The sequence below is a fragment of the Mytilus trossulus genome, chromosome 9 (assembly GCF_036588685.1).
Source record: "Mytilus trossulus isolate FHL-02 chromosome 9, PNRI_Mtr1.1.1.hap1, whole genome shotgun sequence".
In the NCBI taxonomy this organism is placed as follows: Eukaryota; Metazoa; Mollusca; class Bivalvia; order Mytilida; family Mytilidae; genus Mytilus; species Mytilus trossulus.
In genome coordinates this window covers 4,474,193-4,497,656 of record NC_086381.1, presented here as the reverse complement: position 1 = coordinate 4,497,656, position 23,464 = coordinate 4,474,193, and the positions used below count along the sequence as shown (strand labels likewise).

The window sequence follows — 23,464 nt, the reverse complement described above, 5'->3', positions numbered from 1 at the left end:
TTAACAACTATAGGTCACCGTACGGCCTTCATCAATGAGCAAATCCCATACCGCATAGTCAGCTATAAAAGGCCCCAATAAGACAATGTAAAATAATTCAAACGACCAATGAATTACAGGCTCCTGACTTGGGACAGGCACATACATAAATAACGTGGTGGGGTTAAATATGTTAGCGGGATCCAAACCCTCCCCTAACCTGGGACTGTTGTATAACAGTACAACATAATAACAAACTATAGAAATCAGTTGAAAAAGACTTAACTCATCAGATGGAAAAAAATACAATTTACTTTAACGTGAATGATTATAAATCTTTTTTTTTCATTTGTCCCTCTCTCTTTCGTTATTATCAAAAGTCATGTGAATACTATTCATCAACTAATGACAAATATGCAGTCGATAAATTTCAAAACAACTTTAGAGAGCATGTATATATCTATCATTGTCAATAAAGTTTGTTTTAACATGATGTATATATAATAGTTAAACCACAACTGAGGCCAACAATCTCCTAAATATATTTAAAGAACAGAAAACATTGCCCAACCCTTATATATTCATCTTTCTATCGTCAATTAAGTAGGCTAAATATCTTAGCAACTTGACACTCTTAAACGTGTGGGATCGTCTCATTGTACGAAATATGAGTTTTTTTATTGAATGGTCATTTATGTTATTTTCTATTATAGATTGTACATTGATTTGTTTTTCTAAAACATCTCACTTCGAAACTTCCTCATATGTCAGGCGTGCTGAAATGATATTCGTTTACAAGTGAATATGCCACAACTGGCATTGAAAACATACGCTGCTGTTGATCCGACAGTCACCAAATGTACCAACCACTCGTTTACATGCAGTGTTTTAATTTTGTCACGTTTTTGTTACAAAATGTGTCTGTACTAGGCAGGACAGAGCCCATTACAAAAATACAAAATAAGCAAATTAATAGGTAAACAACAACATAATATTCGAACATATAATTATGAATAATCACAAGTAATAAAATTATTATAGCTTAGTGGTTTTACCAAGGCTTGTGGCAAACCTCAGTTTCGGGAAATAAATGATTGACAATAAACATTGTAAGTTATTACATATTGCTTGTTATTGTAAAATGTACTTTGTTTTGTAGAACAATAATATTTTATTGTCTCTGGACAAGGAAGAAGTATAATACAAGGAAATGTAAGAAATCATTAATGGACTTGTTATTACATTGTATGAAGTATAATATAGTATTTCACAATACCTGAAAATATGATCTTGGGTTTAGCACACTTTATGCTGGAATACAATGTTAATATTTTTTCTAACAAAATATAACAACATTTAAGAATTAAGAATATTTTTGAAAGTTAAAGCTTTTTATGTTCGTTCCAAAAAGTTATAAAACTTTTAAACAAAATGTCTTATGGCAACCTACAGTGATCTTATTCTAGCGAAATTAAATTCGTATTTGGTAGACATCAAACAGAAGCTTTAAAAGAAATAAGAAGATTCAGTAGCAATCTGTTCCGCTCTGTAGATGACGTAGTGGTTGTGGGAGATAGTGGGTTCGAAATCCCAGCCAGGGTCAAACGGAAGAATATGAAAATTTAACTGTTTTGTTATACAAATTTGTACAAATTCTCATATTAAGATTTCGTATTCATTAAAATACAACACAAAAAATCAGCATACTCCGTACAATTAAACCATTGATATAATTTCAACCATCCACCTTTGATCTCTAGTATTACAAAACTGTTCGAGCTTTGGAAAACTAGATATTATTGAGACGGGAGCCATTGCAACTATGTGGGCCCCGCTTTTTATAACGTGTGTTGGAAAAAATGTACCTTTACCATATGACCTAGGATTTTTTCAACTAAAACCAAAGTTTTTGACCTTGATCTTTTACCTAGGAAGTTGTACATACGTTATTGTTCACCTTCTGGTGTTGGTTAATATACATGTCAAGTGTAAAATTTGAAATCATAATGGTTCTCAAGATATAGATCGGACACGATCTTTACCATAGGACATGGGGTTGCCAACTGAAACCAAAATAAAAATGACCTTGACCTTCAACATAGAAAGTGCAAACATTATGACACACCATCTAGTGCTGGTTAATATACATGTCAAGTATAAAGTATGAAATTATAACTGTCTAGATATAGAGCGGACACAATTTGTTACGAACTGACGGACGGATAGACTGATCACTATAGGGCGAGCGCCTTTCGGCGGGTCCCTAATAAAAGTAGATTTTCTACTTGCTACTTCTCCGCTGAACACACTTTCTTTAATATTAGTAAGATCAATGATTGGTAGGCTCGGGGTCAGAATTAATAATAATAATGTGTTCGGGTAAAGTGTCATATCTTATTGTGGATTGTTACCTTTTGAACTATTCAATATCTTGATCAGTGTGTCAAGTTATCATGTTCTCGTTCTAATATAATTTGCCACTAGACGTTAAGCACTATTCCATCCATCCTTCCGTCCTTTACTTCAGCTCGTTGTTTATTTTGAGCGTTTGAAATTAAAGGCTTTAGTTATAGGTTATTTATAAACGGCATTTTCAATATCGTCACTGGTATCATCCTGGGACTCCAAAATCGAGCCGAGAGCCTCAGCTATTATCGTGTACAAGAATAATCAGCTTTATTAGAGTACTAAAAATTTACATTGTTAGTGGTATATAATATAATTAATATAATACTAGTATTATATACGTCTATAGATAACACGGGTCAGTTCAATTATAACCATACTAAGTTAGTAATGCTTTATTAAATCATTGTGTCCTGGTAGACTGCTTACATCTTATACGTCATCACCAGTAAAGATTTACCCTGCAAAGACCAAGGGAAGGAATGAGGTCTGATAACAGCCACAATGTGGGCTCTCGAATTGCAATTCTTTCAAAATTATGCTATTTCAAGTAATAAATGAATAAGATGATGTAGTTTATTCACTTTAGAACAAAAATGTCGCATTTGTCTTTTTGCTGTCAAAACATGTTGAAATTTACATATTTGACATAAAAAAATGGCCAATTTACGTTTAGTTTGCAAAAAAAAATCCCTTATGTGACAAATATCTTAATGCAAAATGTTGTGTTATTCTTAAACTGCATCTCTGTAACATTGACAAAGAAGAGAAATAAAAGCACTGTTTCTTTGCTTATTTTGTTGTTGTCGTAATTGCACTGATTGTATGTCATAGATGTATTCCTCATATTAATCCTTTCATTTCCAAAAAAATATGAAAACCAAAATAAGAAGCATAAGACAACACACGCAGTCAAATCTAAAATTAGAAGCGCAAGACGTCACAATTTTATCTAAATTGAAAAAAGAAGCGCAGGACGTCACAATTTTATCTAAACTGAAAAAAAGAAGCGCAGGACGTCCCAATTTTAGCAAAACTAAAATAAGAAGCGCAAGACGTCACTTTTATATGAGATATACAATTTCATCAAGGTTGTTGTTTTGACCACGTCATGTTATAGGTAATACTAATATATCTGTCATCCCTCGCAGTAAAGATGTATAATCATACGCATATACTTATAGCGAACACACGTAAGAACACAGTAGTGAGGAGATTGAGGGGTACATCATTGATTCTATCAGATCTGATTTACATTCTGAAAAAAAGAAGATAAGTTAAACAAATGAAAAACTGCTTTCCAACATTTTTTTTCTGTTAAACATAATACCGATATTCTCGGTCACACATGTCTTCTAACATGAAATAAATACGTGTCCTCATGATGTTGTCTTTATACTAGTACTCTTTTTCTTTTATTTTCATATTATACTGCTAACTTATTTATTTGTGCTGCTCTATGTACACTGTTTTATATTTTTTATTTGGTTTTACTATTATGATTGAGCCAACACATGCATTATGGAAACTATACGAACTTATTAGAAGGCAACATAAAGAAAGGAAAATGTGATGAAACAAAATATGTAGCATGCAAAATTTCTAAGCTCAACTAAATAAAACTAATATCGCTTAATCTGAAGTCTCTTGTATGATTTGTTTTTAAGTTGTTGAAAATTTGAAACATAACTCCCGCAATTATATAGCCTTAGGCGCTGATGTGGCGTAAAAGTTGATCATTCAGTGAACTAGCAACACTACACCGTATCGCTATTAAGTCCAATCCGGGGAAAACCGTTTGAGAATTTAAAAATACTAAATGGACAACTTCCTGTTGAGGTCGAGCGTAGAAAAAACAAGAGTAATGCGAAATGAGCTGAGGGATGAAAAAAGTTTGGAGAGTAAACATTTCAAAAGTCTGATAGTTATAAAATGCTTTGTTTGATATGATTACGAAAGTTTAAAAATGTCTCCGAAAAAAGTTTATATACATTCACTCATCATAGCATAACATTGTTTGAACAAGGCCCCAGATAGCTTTAACTGGTTTAAAACGTTGAGTAATTTTAGGACTTATCCGGATGGGAATAAACAGCGATAAGGTGTATAACCTGATATTTTTTTCAATTAGAGAACAAGAATGCAATTTTCTAGTGTCCGGAATATTTTGCTCATGCATACATTTTGTTTTACTATTGAAAAGATATGCAAACCTTAATAATAATCAGGATTTTATTTTTGATGTACACATTATTTTAAGAAACGAATTTCAAATGACAGTGCCCTGTAAACCATTTTACTTCTTAATTCAGATATGTATTGAAGGTAACCCATCTTAACCCTTATTAGAGCCATCAACAATCATTTAAGATAAAAGCTATTACACAGATTGTATATTCATTTGTCAATGCTGACATTTACAACAATAAAATGGTCATTTTTATTAATATGGACTGGTCATCTCCTGGGGGCGGGTCTGTCGGTTATTTAAGATTCAAGGACCCGGTAATCGTTCACTTGGTTCAGGAACATGTTAACACTAAGAGGACTTGTACTCTTATGCATTTTATTTGCTGGTAAGTGAAATCTGTGTTTTTTGCCAAGGATAATTCGGATAGATTCATTTTTATATAGGCATATAGTTATAATTGAAGTTTCGGATTTATGAAAAGATCTATTAAAGATGTGTTTTATATCAGGTGTTAATGTTTCGTTATACTTTTGCAAAAAACACATTTGCTTTTTATTCATATAATTATAGCTGTTCTATTCTAATAAACTTGCTTTGCATATCGCACTTATTTTTAATTCCATTCTTTTGTGTTTGCCACAAGCGCATGTCGCATTACTTTTTTTTTATAGAAACAATTTAGCTTTAACACATTTTTTCACAATTGTACTAGAATTGATTGAAAGTTTACTGAAATATTTTATTCGAACACACCTTTAAAGAGATTAAAATAAACTAATGCACTTTGTCTTAAACGTGAGGACAATGTGTGACAACAATACACCAGCAAAAAAAGGAAATGTTTTTGGAGGAAAGAAATAACCTGTACAAAAACTTTCTTTTGAAAATAAATAAAGTTGTCATAAAATATCAAATGACCTGAACTATTAAAAATGCTAAATAATTTTGAGTTAAATTTTATCTTTCTTTTTATTTGCTATAAAATTCGTGTATCTAAAAAAAAGCTATGATTGTTGTTAAATAACGTATTTGATACTTCATATATTTCATTTGTTGTTGTCTCTTATTAAAGTGCAAAACTTATATAGGCACCATGGGATTTATGTTTTTAAAAGTAATACTGTAATCATTCATTTTGCTTAAGAGAAACAATTGTCCTGGTAAGTATAATCTGTATTCTTGGAAAGGATGATTTGAATTGATTTATTTCATGATAGGCAGAATTGATGTAATATTATGAAGTTTCGAATTTATAACTATGAAAACATATCTTTTGTCAGATTGTATGCTTTTCTTTATATTTTATTCATTTTAATTTCTGTGATTTATGCACATAAGTTTTCTTGGAATTACAATATGATTTATTGTACTTTATATAGTTGTTTACTACTTTACAATTTGGTTTTACCTTTATATGAACAGAGAACATATCTCCTTGTGCACATGTTTACCACAAGAGTATTTTGCATATTTGGTTAATAAAGGTTTTGAGCACTTTATGCTAACCATTTCGATAAAATAACGGGTTTGGTAAGTTTTTCAAGAACTAGTTGAAGGCTCCGATTTTAAAATCACAAAATATCAGATTTATTAGCACATAGATTAAAACATATTGGAATCGTTTGATAACTGTATTATCGCTATTTTATGAAATTTTACGAAAATTTGATCTTTCTCTCTCAGCGGAGTTGAATGATATGAAAAATTATCGCTAGAAACAAAGGAGGCACTTGCCCGTTGTCATATGATAGGTAAAAAAAAGATAATCATATTATTATTGGTCATCTGAACTCGATTGATTTTCTCACTTTCGTCGTACCGACTCTAGAGAAAAAATCAATCTGGTTGAGATGATATCGATCATGCAAGGGCTGTATAGCCAGTCAAGATCGTTAAAAACTTCCATTATCATCGTTGAAATGATCAACGATAATCTATAAGTAAATGTTTTGTTATGCAACATCAAAGTATCTTCCTAAACTTTTTTCAAATAACTTTGTCTGCATATACTAAACTAAAGTAGGTATTTGTAAATTTTAAGATATAATATACGTTTAGCTCATTATTTTTTTCTCGCCGTAAATTAGGCCTGTTGGATAATTGAAATTACCATGGAGTGCATTTCTTTATTCTTTAAATGAGATCGGTAATGTGCAGAGAAACATGTAATGTGGTTTCGATTTTTACTAATAAAGGCACATAATGGACAGATTTGTCGCACGCCTATATTTATTATTGAATACATAATAAATATTAAAGTTGTAATGAAACCATGACGGAGTATTTCTCATTGCTTAACTTATTCTCAGATATACTTTTTATTAATGCACTAGGGACTAGGGGACACATTCAAACTTGTCGTGTGAAACAAAATTATTTGCATTTAAGTAAAGCGTGAACAGGATAGATAGTGATATCAACTTAGTTATTTAAAAAAAAAAAAATGACATAAGGCTGCTTTGACTGTAAAGAAAGAAGATGGACTGTCCCTTGACGTAGAGTATTTATAACTGATCTTCATTGACCGTGCTTGTGAATTATACCTTTCGCTCAGTAGATAAAATTAACTAGATTTAAGTTATGCAACGTTTAGCTATTTTTGTCAATGCAGAGACGTATATGTATCTGGTCAAAGTCATCATAAATGGTAGCTACATAAATGAACATATGTAAGCAAGGCCAAGGAGATCTTATTTTGAACAACATACATCATTTTTTTATGTTAAGGTCTAACTAACATCTTTATGATGATCCATTTCATTAAGAAAAAAATTAGATTATTAGTTTTATAGCTTATGTTTTATACGAATGACAAGAGAAACATACTCTGCCCCCTGGTAGTACATGTAACCATACATCTCAATTACACAAAAAATATTGTTAAGTCATCAAATTATAAAGACAAATAATTGTCATCGTGATTAAGAATTATGTTTGATGTCCGTTTATTACCAACGTTACAAGTATCACATGACAAAATGTTTTTTACGTATCACATGACATTCATATTCAATTATTACCCATCAAATGGTCGCAATCAGTCAAATTTCGTGACAGCTCCTTGTTTATTTAAAAATTATGATTCTCTAATATTTGTTTTTTTGGTGTTTTTTTTTCATATTTGCATATACAAACAGTTAATCAAAATTTAAACAAACTCCAGTGTTGATCAGGGTTTAATATAATAGACTTCGGCTGTTATCTGCTCTTCGGTCGGGTTGTTGTGTCTTTGACATATTCCCCATTTTCATTTTCATTCTCAATTTTTATTTTGTTGCTTACAATTGGTGTGGATAGTTCAATCATTTACAATCATACCACATCTTCCTATACATATACTGTTGTTTTGTAATTAGAAGAAAACATTAACTTTCTTTAACTTTTACACAGAAAACACGACCAACTGTGTAACACATACAAGCGACATGTTGCTCTAATGGACGCAACTGGTCAAAGGAGTAGGTCCAGTAAGACCCCTTTTTGGCCCCAAAATATAGCAGTTTTACAAAATTGTTAAAATGTAAACGTTTAAGTTATTCATTGGACAGTAGAATGCTTCTGCTACATAAATTTGGGCTGATTTTGACTAAACAATGCACATATATCGGGTACTAGCACCATTAAGTCATGCTAAATTACTAAAATCTTCACAATTCTAGCATTTTAGTTAAATTCTAAACGATTTTCGTGTAAAACGAAAGTGGCCGCATTCGTGTTCATCCTTTATATTGAAATATAAGTTGTATTTTATGATAAAACATAACATATATAAAGGTTGAGGATGAACACGGATGCGGCCACTTTCATTGTTGACAAAAAAAACATCTGAAAATGACATTTTTCGGCATAATTGGTAGATTTTTCATATTTCAGCTTGAATTGGTGCGGGTTTTTTTTATGACTAAATCAGTTAAAATCTTTCACATAAACTAATTGATTCAAATAAAATAGACACTCATTTGCTTAAAAAGTGGTTAAAATCTTTCGTCAGATGAACATGAAATTTAAGGCCAAAATCTGTCCTTACCGGACCTACTCCTTTGTTTTTGAGCATTTCATTTATTTTGTTTTTACAGCTATTCAATACGTGATTATTTATGCGTGCACGTGTTTTGGTTTAGAATATAATTTAAGTGGGAAAATATTTCTTATTTAATTGTATGTTGTGTGTGCATCAGCATATATATATTCTGCAGATAATATGCAATTCGAACTTGATCGAAGATGAAAACCGCTTTTTGCTTGTGTGTGACCGTGTACTCCGACGGGAGAAACGAACTCATACGTGATCCAACTTCTATAAATTCCGACTCCCCAGAAGAAGTTCTTTAGAACTGTTAACGAATAACTCGAAAGCAGTGGAAAACGTTATCAAAGACTGTTTAAAATCAGACAAGATGTTAAATAAGCTCTTTTCTTTATCAAAACCACACAACGTAAAAACTATAAAACTTAATTTGTCATAACAAATCAAATGTAGCTACATGTATAGTTATGATTTAGAATAACAGTGCTTTGTATACGAAACGTGCGTCTGGTGTTAATACAAAATTTAAGCCGTATTATAAGCCTATATGACTGCCTGAAAATGTAGTTGAACGTAATTTTTGTATATATTTTTATGTCAATTCAGGTTGAACTTTAATAAACTATTTATTCATTCATTCATTTTATATTCTAGTAGGAGTAATTTGTTCTTCCGAATGATACCACGACTCACTAGTTAAAAGTAATAAAAGTAATAAAAGTAAATAATTTTTATTTTCAGCGTCTGTGTCTGCTTTAGACTTGGACAAATTGTCTAAAACATTGAAAGTCCGATATGATGTTGTCAGGAATGGAATACTTATGTATGGAACAGTTTCATACTATGCTAACATTACACTAGAAAATGCCGGTACAGAATCCATACCACGTGATGGCTGGGCTCTTTTCTTCTGCCACGATACTCTAATCCAGCCGGTTTACTTTAATGCTTCAACAAACCAGTACACAGGTGGTGGACTCATTCTGTCTGGAAACGTTACTCTCAGTCATATCAAAGGTTGCATGTTCAAGTTTGAACCATATAACGGAGAAAACTTCTTGTACCACTTTTTACCCCTTCAACCAGGAGAGCGAAGAAATATTTCCTTTTTAGCATCCAATTGGGCAGTAAGCAAGTTCGACATGTTCCCAAACTTCTACCTTGCAAATGAAACACACACAGCTATATTACAAAACACCAAAGACAACGATTTGTCATACGTGTCTCCACTTGATGACTTTCCAAAGTTCATGAGAAACATTCCCAATGATGCTGAAGGCGTTCCGCTGACGCCATGGGAGAGATATAACGGTTACAATTTCTCCAGCAAAGAAGAAGTCAAACATAAAGTTTTACCAACACCATTGCTGACAGAAACGAAGCCAGGAAGCATTACCATTGATAACACATGGACAATTGACACGAACGGACGACCTATTCTACAAGGGATGGCTGATTATATTAGTAGCAAGAGTAAGTTCATATAACATTATCTTGAGGTGTTAATTATAGTTGCCTCATTCCTATTACGTAGATACATAAACCATCTTCTGATCTAAAAGAAATGTGTGACACTTTTTAGCTATTACGATACTCATATTTGTTTTATCTCAAAATTAATGAATAATTGTGATGTTAATGTGATCCACTTGTATCATTTTATAATTTTCTTAATTCCAAAATGAGGTGTATACTGGTCAATTTCTTCTCACGCTTCATATTAAATTATGTTGTACGTTTCTTTTAACATTATAAGTGCGAATAATATTTGCTGTTCCTAATATTAAAAACAAGCTCATCTTCGCAGTTAACAAAAACATCGTTTTAGAATCTTAAACTATGCCAATTCCGAATAAGTACCATGCTGTTGTTATGGTACCGTTACTGTCATGGTTACAATCATGTTACACCCACTAGTCAATTAAATAACTTGATGTTCTACTGACTAAAAAATAGATATTGGTGAAGGGCGTTTTTAAATTGAGGTTTTCATCCGGATATTTCAAAGTATTGGCATAAAAAAGAAAAAATTATGATTGTATCAGATTGCTCGCAACAAGTAAACATATTGACCTCAATTTAAACTCATATCTTTCTTTTAACTTATTTAGAAATTACTATTTAGTTAAGTAAGAAAAGTACCATAGATCATTATATGAAAAGTTGATAATCAAGTGATAAACATGTATATTGTAGACAATATTTTAAGTATGAATATCAAATGATAATTCATTGTTTTTTTATTTGTAGAATCCCCACTGACAAACATGACGGTCGTCAATAAGGAGGATAACTCTCCAAATGTCATCCAGTTATCACTCAATCCTGGACAAAAGCAAGGCCCAGAAGGTTATGCTCTACAAATCACAGTAAAACCAGACAGAGTACTCATCGTTGGTGGAACATTAGGTGGACTTCAGAACGGAATCCAAACTTTCCTGAGTTTAATGGCTACCGGAAGTACATTACCCGTCATGAGAGTTGTCGATAGACCTCGATTTGAATACAGAGGAATACAATTGGACGTTGCCAGAAATTTCTTTAACAAGTCGACTGTGTTGAAACTTTTGGAAATAATGGCGATGTACAAGCTTAATAAATTACAGTTAAATATGGCTGACGAAGAAGGATGGCGTATAGAAGTTCCGGGTATTCCCGAACTAACTGATGTAAGTATTATAGATGGGCGGGTACATCCTAAATAACTGACGCAAATATATACAAGGCCGGTTGTTCTAGAATTAACGGATGTAAGTATCAAAGATGGGCGGGTATATCCTAAATAACCGACGAAAATATATTCAGGGTCGGGTGTTCCGAAACTAATTGATGTAAGTACTATAATGCTGGGCCAGGAGTTCAAAAACTAACAAATTTTAGTGTCATTCAGAGTCAGGTACTTCCGAACTTGTTGATGTACTAATCATGTAGGTGTTATATTAACTATCAGTCACGGAAACATTAAAAAGGTAGCCAAATATACCATCTGTTTAAGATTGACTCAATTCGCAAAAAAATTACATGCATTATATAAAGACCGATATACTGAAACCACGATATCTGATTTTTTTTCTCCAATATTTCTTTTCTTTTCATGCCTTGGTGTTGGGTTTACTCAGCTTATATTAATAATACTTAATTTGATTGTCAGAATATTTCAAATTGAAGGTTAACACTAGTAACAAGTTTGCGTTACGTTCTTAAGTTGACCCCCTTGAATATAATATATGAACTATGCCACTTTTTAATTTGATGAACACACTTTTTGGTAATCCAAAACCGAAACAAATTAAATAAGCAGAAGCGGTGAAGAATGAAGAACCACAACCTGTTTATTGATTAGTAAAATAGATTTCTATGTCAGAAAGCAAGTATATGATCAAAGTATACCGTATTTGCAAAAATCAAACTGAACGATAATAAATCAATTAAAATGTGTTTTTACTTTTTTCTTCAGATTGGTGGTAGACGATGCCACGACATTAATGAAACAAAATGTTTGTTTTCCCAACTCGGTTCAGATCCTAGCGGGAACGGAACAGGATCAGGATACTACACTCAAAAGGATTACATTGACATCTTACGTGCAGCTAAATTTAGAAACATTGAAATAATTCCATCAATCAATATGGCTAATCGGGCACGTGCTGCTATTGTGGCCATGAATGCATATTCTAAACGTACGAAAAATTACGACATGGCTTTAATGGACGTAACCAATGCTCCATTATACTTAAGTGACAGTTTGTATAGTGACAATGCTATAAATCCATGTATGCCATCCACATATAGATTCCTTGACCGTATCATTAAAACATTAAAGGCTTATCACAAGGATGCAGGTCATCCCCTTAAACTGTTCAATGTAGGCGGTGATGATTCTCCACGTGCTGCATGGTTGAATTCCACTTACTGCGTTGATTTGGGAATAGTCGATCCCGATCCATGGATGAGGATTAAAGTCAATTATACCACGAACCTAGCTAACTTAGCCAGAGCTAATGGAGTCAATCTAGGAGCTTATGAAGAGTTCTTTGTCGCTTTCCCAACACTTGACCCACTTGGTGGTCCACTCACACCTTTCTCAAGGTCACGTTTTCCAAAGGAAGTCGAAATATTTGTTACAACAAGAAATACTCAGACAGATACCTTGCTGAAGAGAGCATTTGTTTTCGCCAATAACAGTTATAACGTAAGTGTATTTAATATTTTCAAATGCTATTTTTTGTATTCTATTTTATATACTTTTAAACTTACTACCATTTTATAAAAATATAACTGAAATGTGAAACGAAGTTTCAAAATTTGCTTATTTTATCTTGAATCCTAATGCAATTTCGTATACATGTAACGTTCAACAAATTCCAGGTCCTTAATTCCACGTTTGATGCTCTAGTTTTAAGTGGGCATTGAAGACCTGTTGGTGACCTTCTGCTGTTGTCTGCTCTATGGTCGGGTTGTTGTCTCTTAGGCACGTTCCCCATTTCCATTCTCAATTTTATATACAGATGTCGTACAGCTGATTTTGAAATGTATAATTTAGCGATAATTTCTTTCAATTGAATGAATGAATGAATTTTATTTGCAAAAGCATATAGAACATGCTATGGCAATACATAATATATACATAATGTGACAAAAGACTGGTAACAGAGAACAATACAATAATAGCATACATAATGTAGCTAACCAATAATATCAGATCTAGCTTTCCATGCACTCTTTAAATAGTTACAGAGCTTAATTGTTAGAGATCTAGAATTAGCTTTCAACAAACAAGATAGTTTAAAAATAGTAGGCCATGAACAATAATAGTGTGGCAAAAACAATATTCTAATTGCCCTATATGCTGGACATACCAATACAAAATGAAATTGTGAAAGCATGTAGATACCAGTTTTATATTTGAAAATTTGCAGGCATTAATTGGTGACTTGATGATAGAAAATTCAGTTTACCGGCGACGCTTTACATTAACTTCAGAAATGGAACGTCATGGGTTGCTTATCACAACTCAACATGGTAAAATAATCTGATTTAAAAAGTAGGGGCGAAAATTAAAAAAGCAGCACCAAGCCCCGCATTTTGATTAATATGTTTATGATTGTTTGTTATAGGTAATTCTGTCGCCCTCAAATTTCATGGCTTTAGATCACGTGAGTGAACCTGATTCAAGTCTTCCAGGCGATTATTGGGCTACAAGATACATCAATATATCAAAGATCCATGGCTATGCTCCAGATAACTTCTGCTGTAACTTCCGACCAGACACATTTAATTATGTTTCCACCCGAACAGACGAGATGGAGAACTATGGCTGCTTGGATGACATATATTGTGATTTCCCAATCGGCAAAACACTCGTAGATAGAATATATTCTAATTTGAAAGGTATGATTTATGCTTCTTAATATGTTATTTAACGCTTTTTTCGGGGTTTGAGAAATACAAATAGGGAATATAATACACCTTATCTCTATCTAGTCCAATCCGGGAGACGCTAGTCACGTATACAACTTCCTGTTTGGGTCTTTCAAAAACAAAGGGCACCAGTAAAGAGCTCTAAAGAAGGAAAAAGAAAGCAAACTTTTTGAAACTTTGATAGATTATGATCTACGTTTTAAAAACTCAAATCGAAGTAATTAAAATACTTTGTTCGAAGTGTTTACTATTGTTTAAACATTTTCTCTTTGGAAGATTTTGTTTCGTGCATAATGTATTGTTTAACCAGGGCCCCAGATAGCTACTAACAACTGGACGATGAGACGTTGGCGATATAGTTATCGATATTTGCTTCCTTTGTATTTTGCAGATATGTTTAATTTTATATCTAATCATATATTTTCTTAATTTCTAGGAATGCAAACCCAGGTATGGACTACAAAAATCAGAAGCGAAGAACATTTGTTTCAGCTACTTATGCCTAGGTTGATCGCTTTTGCTGAAAGGGCGTGGCACAAAGCTCCATGGGAGTCCACTTACCAACCCAGGATAAACCTCCGACGTGGTTTCCCAAGACCAGACCTAGAAGCACAGGAAAAAGATCTTGTTGAACTTTTGAGTGTTATTGGTCATAAGGAATTTGATAGGTTGGCTGACCATGGTATTCAACCATTTATTCCTCCTCCAGGCGCAAGGTAATTATCTTTAGCATCAATATATTTATTGTTTGTTTTACGTACGTCTTAATTGAGGCTTATTTCGTATATTCGTCGCATGATAGGGACTCATTTATGTATAAGATTGTTTTAAGGTTTTTATGTCTCGTGTGAATTTTGATTGGATTATTGTCCTGTTTTATATATATTTATGACTCATTATCTTAGTTGATCTTTAGTTGTTCCCTGTTATATTTTAATACACTTGTTTAAAACTGTTGTGCATTGTTGCTATTTTTTGCATGAAATTAAAGTTTGTTTTATTGTGCTGTTATGTTATTGTCTCAATCGTCCAGATGTAACAATTATTATACGTGTACACGTGAAAGAAGAAGGAATGTATATGTTTTACAGTTTTTCTTTAACAGAAGAATCGCATCTGTTTTATTGCTTATTACTTTTGTACAATCAGTCTCATTACTTATTTACTTTTGTAGAATCCTTACCATCAACGAACCAGCCAAAAATGGACAACCAGCCAAAGTCAGGAAAATTTTACAGACTGACAGGTCATACCCAGCATTTACACAGCAAGTGATCTCAACACAAAATAAATGGCAGGACATCAAACCAGCAACAGATATTTCAAGTCTAAAGATGACAGAACTCAAATTTAGAGCAAGGTAAATCTTTATTTTCAATTTAAGATTTGTAGATTTATCAGTTTGAAAGCTGCTGTCGTATCTAATATCCAAATAGTTATTTCATTTTAATGGAAGATGTTTTTGTAAATATCTTTTATTAGTTAATTCACATTTTGTTTAGATCATTTATTGATTGATGTATTTTGGTTATTTGTGACGTCAGGTTCTGTCTTATTGACGCACACCCACGTATCTTTTTTCTCATACTTTCATTGATCTTCTTCCTGCGTGCACTAAGTTAGAGGTTTCAGCATGCAATTTTGTTTTGTAATCATAGATGATACTTTTAGTTATATTTTGTTGTTTTGTTTACAGAAATAATGATACGACTAAGTTCAGTAAAGTAACCACTCTACAAGTCGAGGTAAGTATCAGCTGATACAGCCTAACATGCATGTGATAAACATAAATTTATAATTTATCACAAATTTCATACACACAATTACTCTTTCATACACACAATCACTCCAGAATACTGATTAAAAATTTGTCCATCAAGTACGACGACAAATTTTATTAAAGAGGCAAACGAACAATAATCATATATCGGAGTTCATTTCATTGGTAATGCCGTTTTACCTAATTTGACCTATTCTCAAAACAAATTTGCAGACAAATATTCAAATAAAGTGCTTATATCATTTTGAAATTTAAGTCTCAAATGAAATGTAATGGCTTAGAAACCAATTTATTTACTAGAAATTTGGTTTATATTCATTCCACAACCCATCCTATTTTAATGATATCATAACAGAGTGCATCTTCTTGTTTTTGGTAAATTAAACGTGTTTTCATTTCCTTCATCAATCAAATAAGCAATGTGATTAAGATATATTATATATCAAATAGAAATAACACGTTTTTCTTATATTACAGGAACCAAAATCTCTACAACAAAGACTGTTTGATGCTGGATACTGGACGCCTCCACAACAAGTCCGTAGTCCACGTACAGGATAAATATCCAAACATATTACCCTGTGATGCTTGAGCTCTTCTCTGACACAAAATTTATCAATTTAATCGTTTAAGTGGGTTTTATTTGGCTTTCAAGTGTCAAAACAAGGTTCATTATGTGTTATGGGTTTGCGATTTCAACGATTTGTCAAATAATTTGACATTAAATGTGTCAAAGTAGACATGACGAATCTGACCAATCGACATCCAGCTTTCATTGCTCATTAATCATGGTCATCAATGTGTTTCATCTATGGTCATGTGAGTGTATGCCTTCAAACATGTGTAATTGTGGTGATTGTTATGTTCATAAATCATGTGAATAAAAACTTATAAAAATAATTAAGTTTTTGTTTTATTGTTTTTAGGTTAAACATTTTGTTTCGATTGTTCTTTACCTTAGTAAAAGAAGTTCTTCGAATTTTCTGCTTCCATTTTCAAGGTGTCCTTATGGTGAATAAATGTATCAAAACAGGTAATACTATTCCGAATATAATATTCCGAATGGTAAAAACGAAAAGAAATCAACACTTATTTTAATGAATGAAGATCTCTAATGTAACCAGTTGTGATAAGATAATTCGAGAATAAGGTGTGTTTTTAAAGAAAAGAATAATGGTACAATCCAACCAACAAACAAAACACACAAAAAAACCCACAAAGAAACGAACTTAGCACGAAACTATCATATGATGTATTTCATAAGTTCAAAAAGTAATTTGCTTTTGAAAATATTTCAAAAAGACTTAAACACATATACATTTGACGAGACTGTCGTATAAGTGAGAGGTTTAGTGCTATAAAACTAGGTTAAATCAATCAATTTTGACATGAGAACATGTCTGTACCAAGTCAGGAATATGACAGTTGTTATCCATTCGTTTGCTGTGTTTGAGCTTTTAATTTTGGCATTTGATGAGGACTTGTATCTAGAAATTGACTATGAGGGTCGGTTGCTAACAAAACTTTACGACAACAGAAATAATTTAAGCGTTTTTATTGTGACCATTTCATTTTTGAACCCAAGAGATCAAAAAAGTTGGTACCATCACTTAGTAAATATTACGGCCGTCATCAATTGGTTGACTGTCATAAAATATTCGCTATATTCCTTATGTCGTAAATACAATCTCCTTTCTTTTTCACGAATTAGACCTACCAATGTAGCTTTATAGACTATTTACCTGCTTTGTAACAGCATGAGCAACACGAGGGCTGCCACATGTGGAGCAGGATCTGCTTCCCCTTCCGTAGCACTTCAAAACAACACTATTTTTTTTGGGTCCGTGTTATTTTTGTACCCCTATTTGTGACATTTTGTTCACGCATCATTGTCAAGGAAAGAGGGACGAAAGATACCAGACGGACTGTCAAACTCATAAATAGAAAATAAACTGACAACGTCATGGCTAAAAATGAGAACACAAGACACAACATAGAAAACTATAGAATTAACAACACGGACCCCACAAAAAAATAGGGGTGATCTCAGGTGCTCCGGAAGGGTAAGCAGATCCAGCTCCAAATGTGGCACACGTCGTGTTGCTTATGTGATAACAAATCAAGTAAATAGTATAATTCGGTAGGTCACATTCATGAAAGGGAAGGGAATTGTAGTTTCAACGTAAGAAACATACCCGATATCAATTGTGAAACAGTGAAGAGACATGTATTGTCGAAATGCGCATCTGGTGCAAGAAAATTGGTACCGTTAATGTTTTTACTACCACTGGGTCGATGCCTTTGCTGGTGGACTATTAGTCCCCGAGGGTATCACCAGCCCAGTAGCCAGTACTTCGGTACTGGCATGAAAATACGGATGTTTTGTGTTATTAAAATTTGCTGTAACAAAATATTAGAAATTATTATAAATTAAGGAATGTATCTCCCTCATGCAAACTCTGATTCCTTTCACGGATTTGGCTATACTTTTTGGACCTTTTGGATTATAGCTCTTCATCTTCTATATAAGCTTTGGATTTCAAATATTGTGGTCACGAGCATCACTGAAGAGACATGTATTATCAAAAAGCGCATTTGGTGCAAGAAAATTGGTACCTTTAATGTTATTACTACCACTGGATCGATGCCTCTGCTGTTGGTCTATTAGTCCCTGAGGGTATCACTAGCCCAGTAGCCAGTACTTCGATACTGGCATGAAAATACGGATTTTTTGTGTTATTAAAATTTGCTGTTACAACATATTAGAAATTATTATAAATTAAGGAATCCATCTCCCTCATGGGGATTTCAAATATTTTGGCTACGAGCATCACTGAAGAGACATGTATTGCCGAAATGCGCATCTGGTGCAAGAAAATTGGTACCGTTAATGTTATTATTCCATCACGGTCAACCAACTCGTGATGACGTCCGTAATATTTACGAAGAGATGATTTCAACTTCACTATTTTGAACTCTTGATTTAATAGCTTCCTTGTGAACAACAACTCTCTATCAAGAAAATCATGATAGGAAATGCAAGCACGTTAATGTCGTATCAATTGGGAGATACATACACCGTATGCAGGTGATGATGGAATGTTGCTACTTAGAAATGGAAAGTTCACAATTTGAAAGCTGAAATCATCTCTTTTGTCATAAAGCCTTGTTTTCAACCGACCCTGATTGTCAATTTCTAGATGTAAGTCAAGATATGAGGCCGACTTAAGTGTATCTGTTGTATCCTTTATCTCTTTTTCAATTGGATAGATGCGTTCAATATAATCACCAAATTTTGAATTATTTAGTGAAAGAAGATCATCTATAGAGCGGAAAGTAGAGTTAAAGGATATTGCTGGCTTCTTATATTTAGACCTAATAAGTTCCTGTATGAAGTCAGCCTCCTAATAGCAAAGAAAGAAGTCGGCAAGATGAGTGGCACAATTTGTTCCCATTGGAATGATGATAGTCTGTTGAAAACACATCCTCCGAACATAACAAATATGTTCAAGAATCAAGAATCTTGATAGTGTCAGTTTCAGAGATTTTTTGTTTGAATCAGAGTAATCCTTTGCAAAGTAATATTTATTCCTTCTTAAGATAACGTTGGCCATTCTTTTTTATGTAACAAAGCAATACCAACTTTTTTCAATTTGTCTTTTAGTTTGGCATGTGGAATACTTGTGTAAAGTGTAGAAAAGTCAAATGTTTTAATACTATTACGAGATGAAAGAGAGTTAGATTGTATTTACTCTAAACGATCTTTGGAAATTTTAAGTATCCACATCTGATTCACGCCACCTCTAGAATAGGCAGTTTCACAATAACGTTGAAGCCCGTCTTTGATTGCTGATAAAATAGATGTTAATAATTTAGAAAGAGGTTTCATGGAGCACTTGAAAGACCCAGCAATATACCGTTGTATGTAAGGACACTTATGCGGTTTAGGTATTCAATACAGTGATGGAAGACCCAGTTCATCGTCTTTGGTTGAAATTCCAAAGGAACATAGAACAAACCTATAATTATCCAGGATTTCCTCTTTGGTAAGGGTGAGGGTATATGTTGAGTTTCTTAGTGAATTGTCAATACCTAATTCGTTTATCAAGCAGTAAATGTAATCAGTTTTACACACAAAAACGATGTTGTTTGGGGGACAACAACATATTTGTCATGAAGTGTTTTGCAACATTAGGGTCTTTAAAGATTGACGGAGCATGGGCATTTCAAACGATGTTGTCTGCGGGGACAACAACATATTTGTTGTGAAGTGTTTTGCAACATAAAGGTCTTTAAAGATTGACGGAGCATGGGCATTTATAGACCCATTCAGTTTCTTAATTCTGATTTGTATCAACGACCTTGCTGCCTTTATCCATTCAGAAAAGGGTCTACGTCTTCCATCTCGCGCTTATCCCATTGCCTGGCATAATCCTCGACTGAATGCATCAACATTTTAAAGTTGTATTTCCAGTTGATGGAGTTAGGCTCACGATAGTTTGGACCTTTTGAAAACAAATTTTGTAGGGTAGTGTTATTAACAATGTTGAAGTCATCGTGATAACGTGGCCAGGCGGATTATATGTGAATTGGGAACTAGCACAAGTGCAATCAGGAGGTTTATACTTGAAGTCGTCAACATTGAGATCCCGCAAAACGTGTTCGTAATTGAAAATTTTAGTTGCAATAAGGTTTGGTATAGGTATAAAAAATGATTTGTACAGACTTGTCTTTGAAATAAGGAGGAATTTCCGATCGAGCTAATTTATGATGAAGGATAGTGCCTAATTTGACGCCATCGAGATCTTTGTTGGCAAAGGACAGATTAAGGAAAGATATTTTTCTCTTTTTCATCATTTCCAATGCGGACTGGCTTGAAAAGTCCTTGACCTGCAATATCCGAAATTATAGCTGTAAGTTTGTATTGGTTTGAATAAAGGTTTGTAACATTGGTTTCCAAACATAAATTGAACAGAGAATGAAGTTTTGAAAGGGGTAATAAATAAAGTTTTGTGCGGATGTGATGAATACCTAACGGCTTGTGTATGAATTGCAGCAAGTTATTAATAGAGACATCATGCAGAGTAAGTGATGCATAATGACGATAACCATGACTGTAGAGTTGTCAATATAATGGACATTGATGCGACTGTTGTACAAGTGAGAAGTTTAGCGCAATAAAACCAGGTTCAATCCACCGTTTTCTACATTTGAAAATGCATTACCAAGTCAGGAATATGAGTTGTTTTCGTTTGATGTGTCTTGTAATTTGATTTTGCCATGTGATTAGGAACTTTCCATTTGAATTTTCCTCGGAGTTCAGTATTTTTTGTGATTTTACTTTATACATGACACAAATAACAACTATCTGTTTAAAAAAGATAAATGTCAATAAAATGTATATCCTTATATTCTTAAATAGTCAGAACACTAAACCACAAGGGATGACTTCATTTTTTTACATAAATAATGCCGTTAGTTTTCTCGTTTGAATTGTTTCACATTGTCTTATCGGGGCCTTTTATAGCTGACTATGCGGTATGGGCTTTGCTCATTGTTGAAGGCCGTACGGTGACTTATAGTTGTTAATGTTTGTGTCATTTTGGTCTTTTGTGAATAATTGTCTCATTGGCAATAATACCATATCTTCTTTTTTATAGGTTTAGAAATATGGTCATATGTTTCCCGTTCCTGCTCTTTACTAAGTGGGGACGTTAAATCAGATACCTCGATCAGAGAGAGAGAGAGTCTGGTCATTTGATTAAACGTCGAATCAACAATTTGAAAGAAAACCTGTTTTAAATGATCACCCAAAGTCCGTATTCTCTTGTCTATCCTCTTGTCATTAAAGATGTGTTGTTGTTTCTAAGGACAAATTTTATACAAATTTTGTCTTTGTAAGTTTTCAAATAGAATTTGGAATAAATGAGCAATCAGGTAATCCCACATACCAAAAACATATCATTTGACAAGGATGACAAGATTAATGCGAATCATAGGTTATTCATGTCTTCAACGAACATTATATTGAACGACAAATCTGAAACTTTTTGCCTAGTTTGTATTGGATACCTAACCATCACATATTACGATATTGATAAATATTCCGTATTAACTTCACAGATAATACATAATGGACTTGAAATATAAGTTCTAGGTACTGAAGTTGTTTCCACATTTTGATTAAGTGTTGTAGTGATATTTTTTGCTTTTGTATAATTTTACCCATTATTGTTTGATCACTATGAAAACATGTTTCTTGTCATGTTGGCGTTTGTTTTTCAGCAGGTTTTTTCCTCTTATAGTTGAGCTGTTTTAGTTTGTGACCCGGATTTGTTTGAATCGATTTATGACTATTGAACAGCGATATACTACTGTTGCCTTTATTTAGTCCATATTTTTAAATCCTTTTGGGAATCTATTTTCATACACCCCGCCATTGTGTAATTGTGAAATGATCATATTTTTGCATTCTTGTCTTTCATTTTTGCTTATGTGCTTTTAGTGTCTATATACCATTTTGTTTTTCTTTGTTGACATATTTGTTTGTTTTAAAGTGATAAAAATTCTAACACACTATTGACTGTTTCTCCTTTTTTTTTCTATTATTACCTTTCATGCCTGTTTGTTTTTCTCAAACATTGTTGTAAAGATCAGAGAATTCTATAAGATTGTCATACACGTGAAAGGTTTAGCTAGCTATACACTTAAACCAGGTCTCACTAACGATTTTTTACATAAAGAATTGTATGATCCAAGTCAGAAATATGACATTTATTTTCTATTCGTTTGAACGTTTGCTTTGACATTTTGACTGTAAATTTCCGTCTTAATTTTTCTTTGGTATTTTTGTTTTATTTCAACTTTTGTTAAAGTATGAGTACACTAAAGTAACTTGTAACAGTTAGTTCCATAGAGTAACGCGTTTTGCATTTTTTAACGTACGTTCGAGTTACACATCGATGCTTAACATAACATATGGTTCCTGGTCTAAGAGACGTGTGCTATACCTAAATCTGTCGCCCTTTTATAGACCTATATAAGTATTTGCATCAGCAACCGTTAATTGGAGGGCTAGTGGCCAATCAAATTGAGTTTATAATTCTATTAAAAAGGCGTCAGGCAACAGGTTATATAGCTAGAAGACTTCCATAAAACTAATTTCAACAAAATAACAGTATTAGTTCGTTTTTCGTTATATAGAAATTTAAACAACACTACTTCGTAACCTACGAGTTGCTTCCGTACGTAGATACTCACCGCGCTAAACGTGAAAACAATATGCAAGATCCGCTTTTTAGTCTCACGACTTTGTCAAAGATTGTAAAATAAAAGACACGTCTTGCTTTATAATTTTTTTTGTTTCTCTCATATTTTAGCAGAACATTCAGTATAACAATATAAATATCAAACAGCGCGGGGGGATAGAGAAGATAGGTATCACGATAATATTATTTGTAAACTTTTGCTTTCCCTTAGTTGAGAATGTTTTCTCACGGTAACACTCTGCTCTATCACCCATGGCTATGTGTAATATGTGATATATTTTAACTAAAATAAAAGGCATGTTTATTTACATGTATAACAATGGTAAAACTTTTTTTTTTTTGTTGTTTCGCTTTAAATAAAGAAAACACACATAACTACTCTCATTGATAAT

The 23,464-nt window shown here is 33.0% G+C and overlaps 1 protein-coding gene across 1 annotated transcript; it reads left to right on the top strand.

Annotated features, from left to right (window-relative positions):
• Positions 1–4,846: 4,846 nt before the first annotated feature.
• On the top strand, positions 4,847–16,704 carry LOC134685000 (putative beta-hexosaminidase). Its single transcript, XM_063544333.1, has 9 exons — positions 4,847–4,961; positions 9,345–10,076; positions 10,854–11,272; positions 12,061–12,795; positions 13,721–13,994; positions 14,461–14,740; positions 15,199–15,384; positions 15,721–15,769; positions 16,282–16,704. The coding sequence occupies exons 1-9, from the start codon at positions 4,916–4,918 to the stop codon at positions 16,363–16,365; spliced, it is 2,805 nt and encodes a 934-aa protein (XP_063400403.1). The 5' UTR covers positions 4,847–4,915; the 3' UTR covers positions 16,366–16,704.
• Positions 16,705–23,464: the final 6,760 nt, after the last annotated feature.